The 14,267-nt window shown below is 40.2% G+C and overlaps 1 protein-coding gene across 1 annotated transcript; it reads left to right on the forward strand.

Annotated features, from left to right (window-relative positions):
- The first annotated feature begins 921 nt into the window (after positions 1-921).
- On the forward strand, positions 922-10,000 carry LOC124262553 (ependymin-related protein 1-like). Its single transcript, XM_046697056.1, has 6 exons — positions 922-1,124; positions 2,363-2,473; positions 2,685-2,766; positions 3,864-4,031; positions 4,827-4,927; positions 9,868-10,000. The coding sequence occupies exons 1-6, from the start codon at positions 984-986 to the stop codon at positions 9,904-9,906; spliced, it is 642 nt and encodes a 213-aa protein (XP_046553012.1). The 5' UTR covers positions 922-983; the 3' UTR covers positions 9,907-10,000.
- Positions 10,001-14,267: the final 4,267 nt, after the last annotated feature.

The raw sequence follows: 14,267 nt of genomic DNA on the forward strand, positions 1-14,267 counted from the left end.
CAGACATTGGCAGAAAGGACATCACCAAGTCTAAGCGTGTCCATAACTGACGTTATTGTATGCAGAGAGGCCTGAAATAAGTACTGTCTCTAATGCTTTAGTTGTTTAATTTAAACCACATGTGTCGTATACATTGTATATTTATTTCATTGGCATATCTAATAGTTTCAAAAACATTCCTGTCATGTTTGACAAATCTTGCAAATACGTGGCTTATCTTTTCAAGTGGTGTGACACAGCATATGTTTTACCGATACACGTTATTTGTCCAGTAACCACTACATATATTTTAAATTAAATTTACCAGACAAAATACAGGCTGTACAGAGAGCAGTCCATTCACTTAGTGAATGCTCATAGTGCTAACAAACAAAACACAGCACATTATTATCCCGGATAACCCAAGCTGCCTGTGAGGCGCTAAAAGGACTTATACCACCGGGTACCCATTTTCTGCTGGGTGAACAGAGGTAATTTTGAATAAACTCACTTGCCTAAGGTGAGACCACATGTAACACATGTGCTTCGTTGTGGAGCAGGACTGAAGTCCCAGAAACTCTCAGGAGTCAAGCCATCAAGGTCACCCATTTAAGGACTCTTGCTTAACTTCAACTGATTTTGACCTGAGCTCTGTGCACAGGACCACACGCCACACCACCTTTGGGGTAACTGTTCCCTAAAGAAACACTGATCCTGATTCAGTAATAAGTTTTTTCACCATTCATTGATATTATATGTCTCATTTATTACAGTACAGAATGACCTGACCAGCAACGCACCTGTGTCGCTGAGATCATGGATTTCACAATGTTTATCATCTGATAGATAACACGTGTTCTTGAGCTAAGAGTCAGTTATAGCAAATGACCCGGCTAGCAAGACACCCAGTTCATACATTTCACAATTCTTATCGCTGGCTGTGAGCGCCAGGTATATATAAACCCGAACCACACACACTTGCTCCAGAGTAAATTATCGCCAACATGTTGTTTTTCAGTCTTGTCGTAGTGTTCGTTCCCGCTGTTCTGGGGGGTAATATCTGCTGCACCCCCCGCCAGTGGGAGGGTGTGGAGGCTCAGGTGATTGGTACTGTGAAAACTGGAGGAACGCCACTGCTGTCAGAGGTATTTACGCTTTTCATATTTTTATTTATCCATGAAAATTGACCGCCGGACAGTCATTCTCCTTTGAAAGGTAACACTGCTGTGTATATTTGACTCACTATTTCGAATCACTTTACTTAGTCCTAATGACAATACTTTTTTCAAATGTGAGCATGCATTGGTCATTTGCAAAGGTGTGTTTACATTTCATCTCCAAAGGTGACGTAAATATCCGATGTCGCTACAAAGATCTACAAATTGAATTGTGCAGAATGATATGCGTGCCAACCAGAGTTTATCCAATCAGGTTTTCGATTTCAACAAGATATCTGATATTTTAAACAATTATTTTACAGTTGTATCATGCTGTTTCAATACAGATAAAAAATTAAATGAAATTAAAGTCACGCAATTAACGTATATGCCACGTTTGTGAAGAGCTTCACAGTGTGTGTAGGTATTCCAGACAAGTCACTTGAACACGGGGTTGAAGTTATTTCTTCACCGCAAGTCAGCAGGGACATTTTGGTAGTTAGTAAGACAGAACGATTTTAAGCTTTCGGATGTCAAAACACAGGCCCTCGTGTCTTTGCGAGGATTAAAGATGTTAAAAACACATAAAACATTTGAGATGACCCCGACTCGAATGTGAAGCATTTCGAGTCGGGGGTCATCTCAAATACTATTTTGTTTTAAATCTTTAATCTTCGCAAAGACACGAGGGCCTGTGATGTCAAAGTGTGATTGAATCAGTTAATGGTCATTCTTAGGTTTGTGGTAGTGTATATTTCTCTTTCGGAATACATTTTAATGCGACATATTGAGGAAACATCAGAGTTGCATAAACTGTCACTAAACAACGCTAACAAGTTATGTCAATTACATGCATTCCTCATAGTTAATTAAATGTTCATATTTAGCGAAATCGTCTCGTCAAATGTGATATGAATTTAAGCTTCAGAGACGTAAGTTACCTGAAGTAACAAAACATTCGAAAATATCCATTGTACCCTGTGGATATCCAGTCCACTCCTTGCACCTTTTAATATTCTATTATGTATATTCTTATTTAAAAATCACCCTATCAATTCAGATCAATTTCCGTCATGTCATGATGTTAAGAGGCAGTCAGTGAGAAATATATAGACAGTAACATTGATTATGAACGAGAAGTAATCACTCGGGAATGACTGAGAAGTGACAATACATTCTATCCTTATATTTGTGTTGTATTTTGTGAGATAATTGTCTTCTTCCAGACTGAAATAAAAGTTTCCGTTGATGCCACTAACAACAGGATGGCCTTTGACGAACAAGTCACGGCAAACGGATACACCGTCAATGTCAAGGTCGTCCAGCTCTGGGATAAAGTAGGCTATTCCCCACAACATTTTCACATGATAGTTAAAGATATATTTACAAGAAATGTCCATATGTAGTGATGCAACGTTAAGAGCACATATAGATTTAAACATGGTGTTTGTAAATGCGCCCATGAATATCTTCTGTTTGGGTGCCCCCATCGCCTGCGTTACACTGGAGTCTACTTGTGTTAATGCCATACATGATTATACTTTGAAGAAGACGGAGTACATCATCCAGCAGACCAGGACGTGCGCTCGCAAACAGCTGACCGGTGACTTCCCGAGTGGCTGTATACCAGGTCAGTATATACAGAGACCATATGTTGGTCATCATATTGCATACTGATATATCTACAAGACAAAACTATTGGTGGAGAGGTGGGGTTGCCTAATGGTTGAAGAGTCGCTAGTCACGCTGAAGTCCCGAGTTCGATTCCTCTCATGGGTACATTGTGTGATGCCCATTTCTGGTGTCACCTGCGGTGATATTGCTGGAATATTACTAAAAGCAGCGTTAAACCATACTCACTCACTCACTCACTCAAACCATTGGTTGACAGATCAAATATTACATACTAATATATCTACAATACAAACTATTGGTCGACAGAAAACACCAGATATTACATACTGATATATCTACAATACAACTATTGGTCGACAGAAAACACCAGATATTACATACTGATATATCTACAATACAACTATTGGTCGACAGAAAACACCAGATATTACATACTGATATATCTACAATACAACTATTGGTCGACAGAAAACACCAGATATTACATACTAATATATCTACAATACAAACTATTGGTCGACAGAAAACATCTGTTATTACATACTGATATAACTACAATACAAACTATTGATCGACAGAAACCATCAGATATTACATACTAATATATCTACAATACAAACTATTTGTTGACAGAAAACTTCTTTTATTACATACTGATATATCTATAGTACTAACTATTGGTAGACAGAAAACATCGGATATTACATACTGATATATCTACAATACAATCTATTGGTCGTCAGTCAACATCGGATATTACATACTGATATATGTACAATATAATCTATTGGTCGTCAGTCAACATCAGTTATTACAAGGTCAAATGTGAACACCATCAACTTGACGTGACAAGTAAGAGAGAGAACTCCAAAGAGACGGATTGCATGAGCCAACTTGTGGTGATGGTGACGGACTGATGAGACAGCCATTTCTAGTGCTCCGTCGTGACATGGTTGGAACATTGCTAAAAGCGGCGTAAAACCATACTCACTCACACATTGATAACACATTTCAGCGCTTTATTAGAACTAAACCTTCTTAGCACATTATGTTATGGCAGATCTTCAATAATGGGGTTACTTGTATTCACAGACACTGCTACGTTGACGGGGAAGCATTTCGAGGGCTCTCCCCAAAACAAGGTCACCTACAACTCCTACCGTATCGTCGACGCTGCCAAAGGCGTTACCATCATTGCGGACATGACTTCAGACACATGCGAACCCATCAGACAGGAGACATTCGGAAACTCTGGAACTGGTAACAAACCATTATATGTGGCAGATCTCAAGCTAATATCGCTACAAGAAATTGGTTGAACTTCTCATTTTAAGGTTGGTCAGTACAAAACGTATGGTCTCGAGATAGAGGAATTGTGGTCGGAATTAGTTGTGCCTTGAAAGGATTGTTTGACTTCCATTTCATTTGTCGATTTGCCGGCTGCATTTGATTCTGTAGTAGTATTGGAATGTACTGTACAGTGTGAAATTATTCTTAAAGTTATCTGTAACTCAAACATTATGAAAAACAGGTATCACGGTGCAAGGTGGAAATGGTTGTAGCGGTAGGGGTACCTTGATAGGATAGCACCGTAGTGGGACCCAAACAGTGTTCTCTTGTGGTGGGGCGGTGGGGTAGCCTTGTGGTTAAAGCGTTGGCGCTCGTCACGCCGAAGACCCCGGTTCGATTCCCTACATGGGTACAATGTGTGAAGCCCATTTCTGGTGTCCCACGCCGTGATATTGCTGGAATATTGCTAAAAGCGGCGTTAAACCATACTCACTCACTCACTCCTCTTGTAGCGCTGCTGGTACCCTGGTAGGAGAGCGGAATAGTGGTACGTTAGAAGTTTCGTATTGTAGCAAAGCAGCGTTACAGGGATACAGTTATCCATATCTTTAAACTATCTGCTGCAAGACACAACACGATGAAGGGATGAGCCTTTTATTTTCTCAATTAACTAAACTTAGCATGAATTGTACTGGAGAACGGATGTAGGAAATCATATGAATAACAGATGATATACACCTTGTAACAATTCCACCTATTTTTCAGAATATTACCTTATTTCAAACCGTTACTACGACATCAGCGGAGGCATCAAAAACACCACAGTCTTCGACGTTCCTCCAGCCTGCAACAACGCACCCTTCGTGGTAAGACATTTATGTATTTATGTAGTAATCGGTGCGAATTTCTTCGTGTGTCCTGATGCTGACGTTCAGCGTATTCTAAAGAATATGAGTGTGATTTGGGTTGAACGTTGCTTTATATACGACTTTAGTTTTCTAGCGTTGTTAAAATATAATAGCTAAGCTACGAAATAAATAAATAGTGCCGATTTGGGGATTCGAACCCACGACTGCGGCTTAGAGGTGCAGCGTTGGATAGCAAAGTCCATGTCATAAACAACGTGGCCATCCACATCTGTGGCTTCTACATGCTGGCTGCAATCAAACACTTAAGTCGAAACAACCACATCGCGGTTAAATTGTATCCGGCCGTGTTAAATATCATATTTTACATAAAACCTGGCACCAGTGAAGAGCCACCTCCTCGTGGTGGGTGCTGGGTAACGCTAAGAGCTCTTCAAACCCACCCACCCACGCCTTCTTCAACACTCCAGCAGTCTGATCTTCAAGTTCTCTATGACCAACTTCCTAAACCTTGTATTATAATGGGTGATCTCAATGGCCATAACCCGATCTGGGGTGGTACAAGCACTAACTCTAAAGGTGAAATACTGGAAGATTTTATCTCCAATAATGACTTATGTATATACAATGACGATTCGAGCACTTATCTGCATCCTGCAACCGGCACCTACTCTTCTCTAGATTTGTCCCTTGCAGACTCTAACCTCCTCAATGAACTTGATTGGTCAGTCCACAATGACCTCTGTGGAAGTGACCACTTTCCAACTATCCTATCAGAAATTTATCCATCTGATTCTACATCTTATGCAAGATGGAATTTGTCCAAGGCAGACTGGTCCTTATTTCAAGCTTTATGCACATCTAAACTAAGACCCGAATATTTCAGTGATATAACTGATCCTATTCGTGTTTTTTTCTGATGTTTTAAATGAAATAGCTGATGAGTGTATACCAAACTCCACATGTACGGAAACCATGGTTTAATACAGATTGTAGGCAAGCCAGAAAAGCGAGGAAAAAGGCAGAGAACTATTTCCGCCATAACCCAACTGTCCATAACTTAAATATATTTAAAATACTCAATGCGAAGGCGCGTCGTACCTTTAAACAAAACAAACGACAATCTTGGAGGAACTATGTCTCCAAAATTAATTCACGCACGCCAATGTCCAGAGTATGGAACATGGTTCAAAGAATTAAAGGCAAGGGTTCAAAATCTGCTGTTCACCATCTTAAATAAAGATGGCGACAATTTAATTACTGACAAATCTAAAATTGCAAATAAGATTGGCGAAACTCTTGCCAAAAATTCTTCACCAGCAAATTATGTCCCTGAGTTTCAGACATATCAGAAACAACAGGAAAAGTCAAAAGTTAATTTTGATTCAAATGATGACTATAATGAAGTGTTTTCATGACATGAGCTATACACAGCTCTTGAGCAAGCTCATGACACTGCAGCGGGTGATGATAATATTCATTATCAGCTACTGAAACACTTGCCTGAACCATGTCTGGTCACACTCTTAGATATATTTGGCCAAATATGGACGTCTGGAAACTTTCCTCCTTCATGGCGTAATGCCATTGTAGTCCCTATACCCAAACCTGGCCGGGATCATACTGATCCTTCCAATTAGAGACCGAAATCTTTACTAGCTGCGTCTGTAAAACCATGGAACGAATGGTAAATAACAGATTAATTTGGTATCTGGATACCAATAACCTCATTACAAATATTCAATGTGGTTTTCGGAAGAATAGAAGTACTATTGATCATTTAGTACGATTAGAATATCCTTTGTCAAAAAATGCTATTATAACTAAACAACATGCAGTATCAATCTTTTTTTATCTTGAAAAAGCATATGATACTACTTGGAAGCATGGCATTTTAAAGGATTTACATGATTTTGGTTTGCGAGGTCGTTTGCCTCTTTTTATATCCCAGTTTTTAACCGACAGACAATTTCAAGTCCGAGTGGGTTCAACCCTGTCTGTTCATTACAATCAGGATCAGGATGTCCCACAAGGCAGTATTTTGTCTGTCACGCTATTTAGAATTAAAATAAATAGTCTTTCGAAGGGTTTAAGTGATTCAATCGATGTATCCCTTTTCGTGGATGATTTTAATATTTCTTGCCGTGGTAAGAATATGCGAACTATTGTCTTAACAAAATTCATAGATGGTGTCTGGAAAACGGGTTTAAATTTTCGAAATCCAAAACCAAATGTATACATTTTTGTAGGAAATACAAACCCCATAAAGACCCTGAATTATCCTTAAATGGAACACCCATCAAGGTTGTCAAGGAAGCTAAATTCCTTGGTCTCATCTTTGACTCGCATTTAACCTTTCTGCCACATATTAAACATCAAAAAGCCAAATGCCTGAAGGCACTCGACTTGTTAAAAGTCGTTTCCAATTCAAAGTGGGAAGGGGACCAAATTACCCTCCTTCACTTATATCGATCACTGGTCCGATCCAAACTCGACTATGGCTCCATCGTATATAGCGGAGCCTTCAAAAGCAACCTTAAACTACTTGATCCTGTCCACCACCAAGATTAAAGACTTTTTCTTGGATCATTTAGAACTTCTCCTGTTGATAGTCTCTACGTCGAGGCAGATGAGCCTTCTCTTACCCAACGCCGTATAAAATTATCTTTACAATATATTACCAAACTATATTCAAACTATATTCTAATCCTGCATTCAACTGTGTCTTCAATCCTCTTTATGAGGATTTGTACAACAAACGTCTTCTCTTGTTCCGCCTCTTGGACACAGAACTAAACCATCCATTTCTGCTGCCGGCATTGAGCTGGAGAATATATCTCCTTCTCATCTTCTTTCTTCTCCTCCTTGGCAGAAGTTGACTTAACATTGACCACATTTAAAAAATCAGAAACTAATGAATTAAGGTATAAACAAGAATTTAGTCAATTAGGAAATAAATATAATACATATAAATCCTTATTTACAGATGGGTCCAAGGATGGTGGCGCAGTAGCTTGTGCCACTGTCATTGGATCCAGAACAATATCTTCTCGATTGCCTGATAACAGCTCTATTTAACGCCATCTTAACAGCCTTAAAATATATTAATAAACACCCTAAATATAAACAAAATATCATCTTTTCAGACTCTCTTTCATGCCTTCAGGCTATTAAAAATCTTTCTGGCAAACATCCACTTTTAATTGAAATTATTGAATTATATAATGATCTTGCTACTGGCCAGTACGACATCGTCCTCTGTTGGTTACCCAGCCACGTTTGAATCTCTGGTAATACAATGGCTGATCTTGCTGCCAATGCAGGACTCAACAAATCTGTGACACCACTTCTTATTCCATACTCCAATTTCAAAGCTAGCATTAGAACTTACATCCGTAATCTGGTGCAGAAGAAGTGGGACGCTCAAGTAGGTATCAATAAGTTACATGAAATAAAACCCTATATTGGTTACACCTACTTGGGTTGTCAGTCCAGATTTGAGGAGGTCATTATGCGACGATGTCGCATTGGCCATACGCGTTATACTCACAAATGCTTGTTAAAAGGTGAAGATCCTCCGTTTTGTATCCCTTGTGATAAGAGAGTCACGGTCAAGCATATCTTGCTTGACTGTGTTGAATTCTCCATCATAAGGGATAAATATTTCAATGTGAAAACAGTTAAGGATCTTTTTAACACTGTTAATTTTCATTTAATTATTGGTTTTTTAAAAGAAATTGATTTAATAGATGAATTTCGAATAATGTGTTCTGTAGAGGTATTTTAATCATTGGTAGTTTAGATTAGTAACTTAGATTGTTAGTGGCTGTACCCTCAAAGGGGGTTAAAGTACCGTAAAATTATTGTCCTCCTGAGAGGGTACGTAAGTCCCAAAACTTTCAAAGTAAAATATAAATTATCACGTTTTAAACGTAATACTTGTGTTATTTTAACTGTTGGCTAAATTTTCCTACAATCGCCAGCGGCTGAAGGGACGGTGTAAATCCAGCTAGGCTCCATGCAGGTAGCAAAAGTAATGTAAGTCCCCATGGTTCCTAGTATGGTGATCGACCTTCAGTTGTTGGCGATCTATAGCCCGTGTTTATACTGTATTGTCTTCTTTAATTTGAATTTTTTAGCTTTGCTCGCTAGTTTTATATTCATATCTGTGATTCTCTAGTAATTTTACTGTCCATCATCGACAGGTTTTAATCTTCCAAATGTTCTCACCTTTTATTGTATGGATTGTTCTCGTCACGATATGGCTGAGATATTGCCGATGTGACGTTAAATATTAACTCACTCACTCATTCAACTTAGATTGTTAGTGGCTGTATCCTCAAAGGGGGTTGAAGTACCGTAAAATTATTGTCCTCCTGAGAGTGTACGTACGTCCCAAAAACTTTCAAAGTAAATTTTCACGTAACAAGTTCTTAAACGTAGTATCTTTGTTCTTTTAAATTTCGGCTAAATTATCCTACAATCGCCAGCGGCTGAAGGGATGGTGTAAATCCAGCTAGGCTCCATGCAGGTAGCAAAAGTAATGTAAGTCCCCATGGTTCCTAGTATGGTGATCTACCTTCAGTTGTTGGCGATCTATAACCTGTATTTATATTGTATTGTCCAAATAGTGCTATTAGTTTTAGCTTTCCACGCTAATTCTAAGTTTTAATTCTAATTGTGATATTCTAGTTGTTTTACTGTCCTTCGTCGGCAGGTTCTATAATATACATATCTTCCATTTCAATGTCAAATATGTTTTAGTCACGATATGGCTGCAATATTGCCGATGTGACGTTAAATAATAACTCACTCACTCACATAAAACCTACTGGCTCAATATCTTCGCTTATCTCACATGGCCCTTCAGGTATAGTTTTATTTTTAGTTATTATTTCATTCGACTGAGCATCAAGTTCAAGTATTTCTATTCATTCCAGGGAACTTCCGGGAGCCAAAGAGGAGCCTTGTTCGGATGAGGAATGACTTCACCTCATACACGTCAACCTGCAAACCAAGACACATTTTCAAAAGTAAATGTACTTCAGATCAAATAAAGTGCGTTGTATTTACTGTCACGTGTATGTTCTCTTGTGTATTGGGATTCTGTATTATTTGCCGATAAACAAATAATCAATTTGGTGAGGCCTTCATTTGAACCCTTTTGTTTGGTTTGGTTTTGGGGGGATATTTTTATTACTATTCTGATGGGAGAGCTGATGTGATGTGTGTGTGGGCGTGTGTATAGTGGGGGAGGAGGGGGAGAGTGTTTGTCAACTTTTTCTTAACTCACCTGACCCTGGACGTCGTCGAAATAAACTAGGCGGCAAAATAAAGTATAGGTCCAGTTTGATGATCCGTAAAAAGACACAAAACAAGATGTTTGGTTCAAGCATAATATAATATGGAGAATTGTTACAGATGACCATTCAGTGACATTTTGGACGAGATACTGACAACACGTGACTTGTGAGCAGTAACTTCTTTGAGAGGCATTTAGAAGTGGGAGCAGTAAGGAAGGATAACAACATATGGATGAACAATATATGGATGAACAACATATGGATGAACAACATATGGATGAACAAGTTCTTTATTGCAATGAGAGCGACGTTTCGGTGTAGGCTCTAACACCGTTATCAAGCAAGTGATGAACACCATAACGATGAAGGCGCAAGTTAGACCAAGGTTACTACATACCTCCTGTGTACTACCAGCTAATTAAAGATCCTCATCATCGATAATCCCCCATTTATGTATACAACTCATTATCATCCTCATAATCACCTATTTATGTATACCACAGGCTTCACTTCCCTACGGTGTACTTTGCAGGCTTCATTTGTTAACGCTTTCATCTAAGCTCTTGTGTTGTTATTCTGGCTTCCTCATCCCCATTGTACTGTACAAACATCTGCTCTAACTTGTATATATGCTCCTTCATCGTTATGCTGTTCATCACTTGCTTGATAACGGTGTTAGAACCTACACCGAAACGTCGCTCTCACAGCAATAAAGAAGTTGTTCATCCATATGTTGTCCATCCATATGTTGTTGCTGTCAGTACAGAGTTTCATCATGGTATGCCTGCTGTCTGTACAGAGTTTCATCATGGTATGCCTGCTGTCTGTACAGAGTTTTATCATGGTATGTCTGCTGTATGTACATAGGTTCATCATGGTATGCCTGCTGTCTGTACAGAGTTTTATCATGGTATGCCTGGGTCTGTACAGAGTTTCATCATGGTATGCCTGCTGTATGTACATAGGTTCATCATGGTATGCCTGGGTCTGTACAGAGTTTCATCATGTTATGCCTGCTGTCTGTACAGAGTTTCATCATGGTATGCCTTGGTCTTTACAGAGTTTTATCATGGTATGCCTGGGTCTGTACAGAGTTTCATCATGGTATGCTGCTGTATGTGCATTTTCATCACGGTATACCTGCTGTCTGTACAGAGTTTTATTATCGTATGCCTGGGGTATGTACAGTTTCATCATGGTATGCCTTGGTCTTTACAGAGTTTCATCATGGTATGCCTGCTGTATGTACATAGGTTCATCATGGTATGCCTGGGTCTGTACAGAGTTTCATCATGTTATGCCTGCTGTCTGTACAGAGTTTTATCATGGTATGCCTGCTGTCTGTACAGAGTTTCATCATGGTATGCCTGCTGTCTGTACAGAGTTTCATCATGGTATGCCTGCTGTCTGTACAGAGTTTCATCATGGTATGCCTGCTGTCTGTACAGAGTTTTATCATGGTATGTCTGCTGTATGTACATAGGTTCATCATGGTATGCCTGCTGTCTGTACAGAGTTTTATCATGGTATGCCTGGGTCTGTACAGAGTTTCATCATGGTATGCCTGCTGTATGTACATAGGTTCATCATGGTATGCCTGGGTCTGTACAGAGTTTCATCATGTTATGCCTGCTGTCTGTACAGAGTTTCATCATGGTATGCCTTGGTCTTTACAGAGTTTTATCATGGTATGCCTGGGTCTGTACAGAGTTTCATCATGTTATGCCTGCTGTCTGTACAGAGTTTCATCATGGTATGCCTTGGTCTTTACAGAGTTTCATCATGGTATGCTGCTGTATGTGCATTTTCATCACGGTATACCTGCTGTCTGTACAGAGTTTTATTATCGTATGCCTGGGGTTTGTACAGTTTCATCATGGTATGCCTTGGTCTGTACAGAGTTTCATCACGGTATACCTGCTGCCTGTACAGAGTTTTATTATCGTATGCCTTGGGTTTGTACAGTTTCATCATGGTATGGATGCTGTCTGTACAGAGTTTCATCACGGTATGTCTGGGGTCTGTACATAGTTACATCATGCTATATGTTGATGTCGTTACCGAGTTTCATCCTGGTGTGCCTGCTGTCTATACAGAGTTTTATCGTGGTGTGTCTACTGTCTGTGCAGAGTTTCATCCTGGTGTGCCTGCTGCCTACTTTTAAATATGGCATAAGGCCCATCTCTTTAATTATCTCTGACAATTGTTCATCCATGTATGCGCTGTGTTTTAGTTGCTCATATTAAATGGATATTGTCAGTCTGCATCATGGGTGCGTCCTAACTCAGTGTGCAATTCATGAAGCCATCAGTCTGCATCATGTGTGCGTCCTAACTCAGTGTGCAATTCATGTAGCCATCAGTCTGCATCATGTGTGCGTCCTAACTCAGTGTGCAATTCATGAAGTCATCAGCCTGCATCATGTGTGCGTCCTAACTCAGTGTGCAATTCATGAAGCCATCAGTCTGCATCATGTGTGCGTCCTAACTCAGTGTGCAATTCATGAAGCCATCAGTCTGCATCATGTGTGCGTCCTAACTCAGTGTGCAATTCATGAAGTCATCAGCCTGCATCATGTGCGTCCTAACTCAGTGTGCAATTCATGAAGCCATCAGTCTGCATCATGTGTGCGTCCTAACTCAGTGTGCAATTCATGAAACCATCAGTCTGCATCATGTGTGCGTCCTAACTCACTGTGCAATTCATGAAACCATCAGTCTGCATCATGTGTGCGTCCTAACTCAGTGTGCAATTCATGAAACCATCAGTCTGCATCATGGGTGCGTCCTAACTCAGTGTGCAATTCATGAAGCCATCAGTCTGCATCATGGGTGAGTCCTAACTCAGTGTGCAATTCATGTAGCCATCAGTCTGCATCATGTGTGCGTCCTAACTCAGTGTGCAATTCATGTAGCCATCAGTCTGCATCATGGGTGAGTCCTAACTCAGTGTGCAATTCATGTAGCCATCAGTCTGCATCATGTGTGCGTCCAACCAGTGTGCATCCATCAGTGCATGCGTCCTAACTCAGTGTGCAATTCATGAAACCATCAGTCTGCATCATGGGTGAGTCCTAACTCAGTGTGCAATTCATGAAACCATCAGTCTGCATCATGGGTGCGTCCTAACTCACTGTGCAATTCATGAAACCATCAGTCTGCATCATGGGTGCGTCCTAACTCACTGTGCAATTCATGAAGCCATCAGTCTGCATCATGTGTGCGTCCTAACTCAGTGTGCAATTCATGTAGCCATCAGTCTGCATCATGTGTGCGTCCTAACTCAGTGTGCAATTCATGAAACCATCAGTCTGCATCATGGGTGCGTCCTAACTCAGTGTGCAATTCATGAAACCATCAGTCTGCATCATGTGTGCGTCCTAACTCAGTGTGCAATTCATGAAGCCATCAGTCTGCATCATGTGTGCGTCCTAACTCAGTGTGCAATTCATGAAGTCATCAGTCTGCATCATTTGTGCGTCCTAACTCACTGTGCAATTCATGAAGCCATCAGTCTGCATCATGTGTGCGTCCTAACTCACTGTGCAATTCATGTAGCCATCAGTCTGCATCATGTGTGCGTCCTAACTCAGTGTGCAATTCATGAAGTCATCAGCCTGCATCATGTGTGTGTCCTAACTCAGTGTGCAATTCATGTAGCCATCAGTCTGCATCATGTGTGCGTCCTAACTCACTGTGCAATTCATGAAACCATCAGTCTGCATCATGTGGTGCGTCCTAACTCAGTGTGCAATTCATGTAGCCATCAGTCTGCATCATGTGTGCGTCCTAACTCAGTGTGCAATTCATGAAGCCATCAGTCTGCATCATGGGTGAGTCCTAACTCAGTGTGCAATTCATGAAACCATCAGTCTGCATCATGGGTGCGTCCTAACTCACTGTGCAATTCATGAAGCCATCAGTCTGCATCATGTGTGAGTCCTAACTCAGTGTGCAATTCATGAAGTCATCAGCCTGCATCATGTGTGCGTCCTAACTCACTGTGCAATTCATGAAGCCATCAGTCTGCATCATGTG

Source organism: Haliotis rubra, unplaced genomic scaffold (assembly GCF_003918875.1).
Source record: "Haliotis rubra isolate DU_JTF1 unplaced genomic scaffold, ASM391887v1 Scf844, whole genome shotgun sequence".
Taxonomy (NCBI): domain Eukaryota; kingdom Metazoa; phylum Mollusca; class Gastropoda; order Lepetellida; family Haliotidae; genus Haliotis; species Haliotis rubra.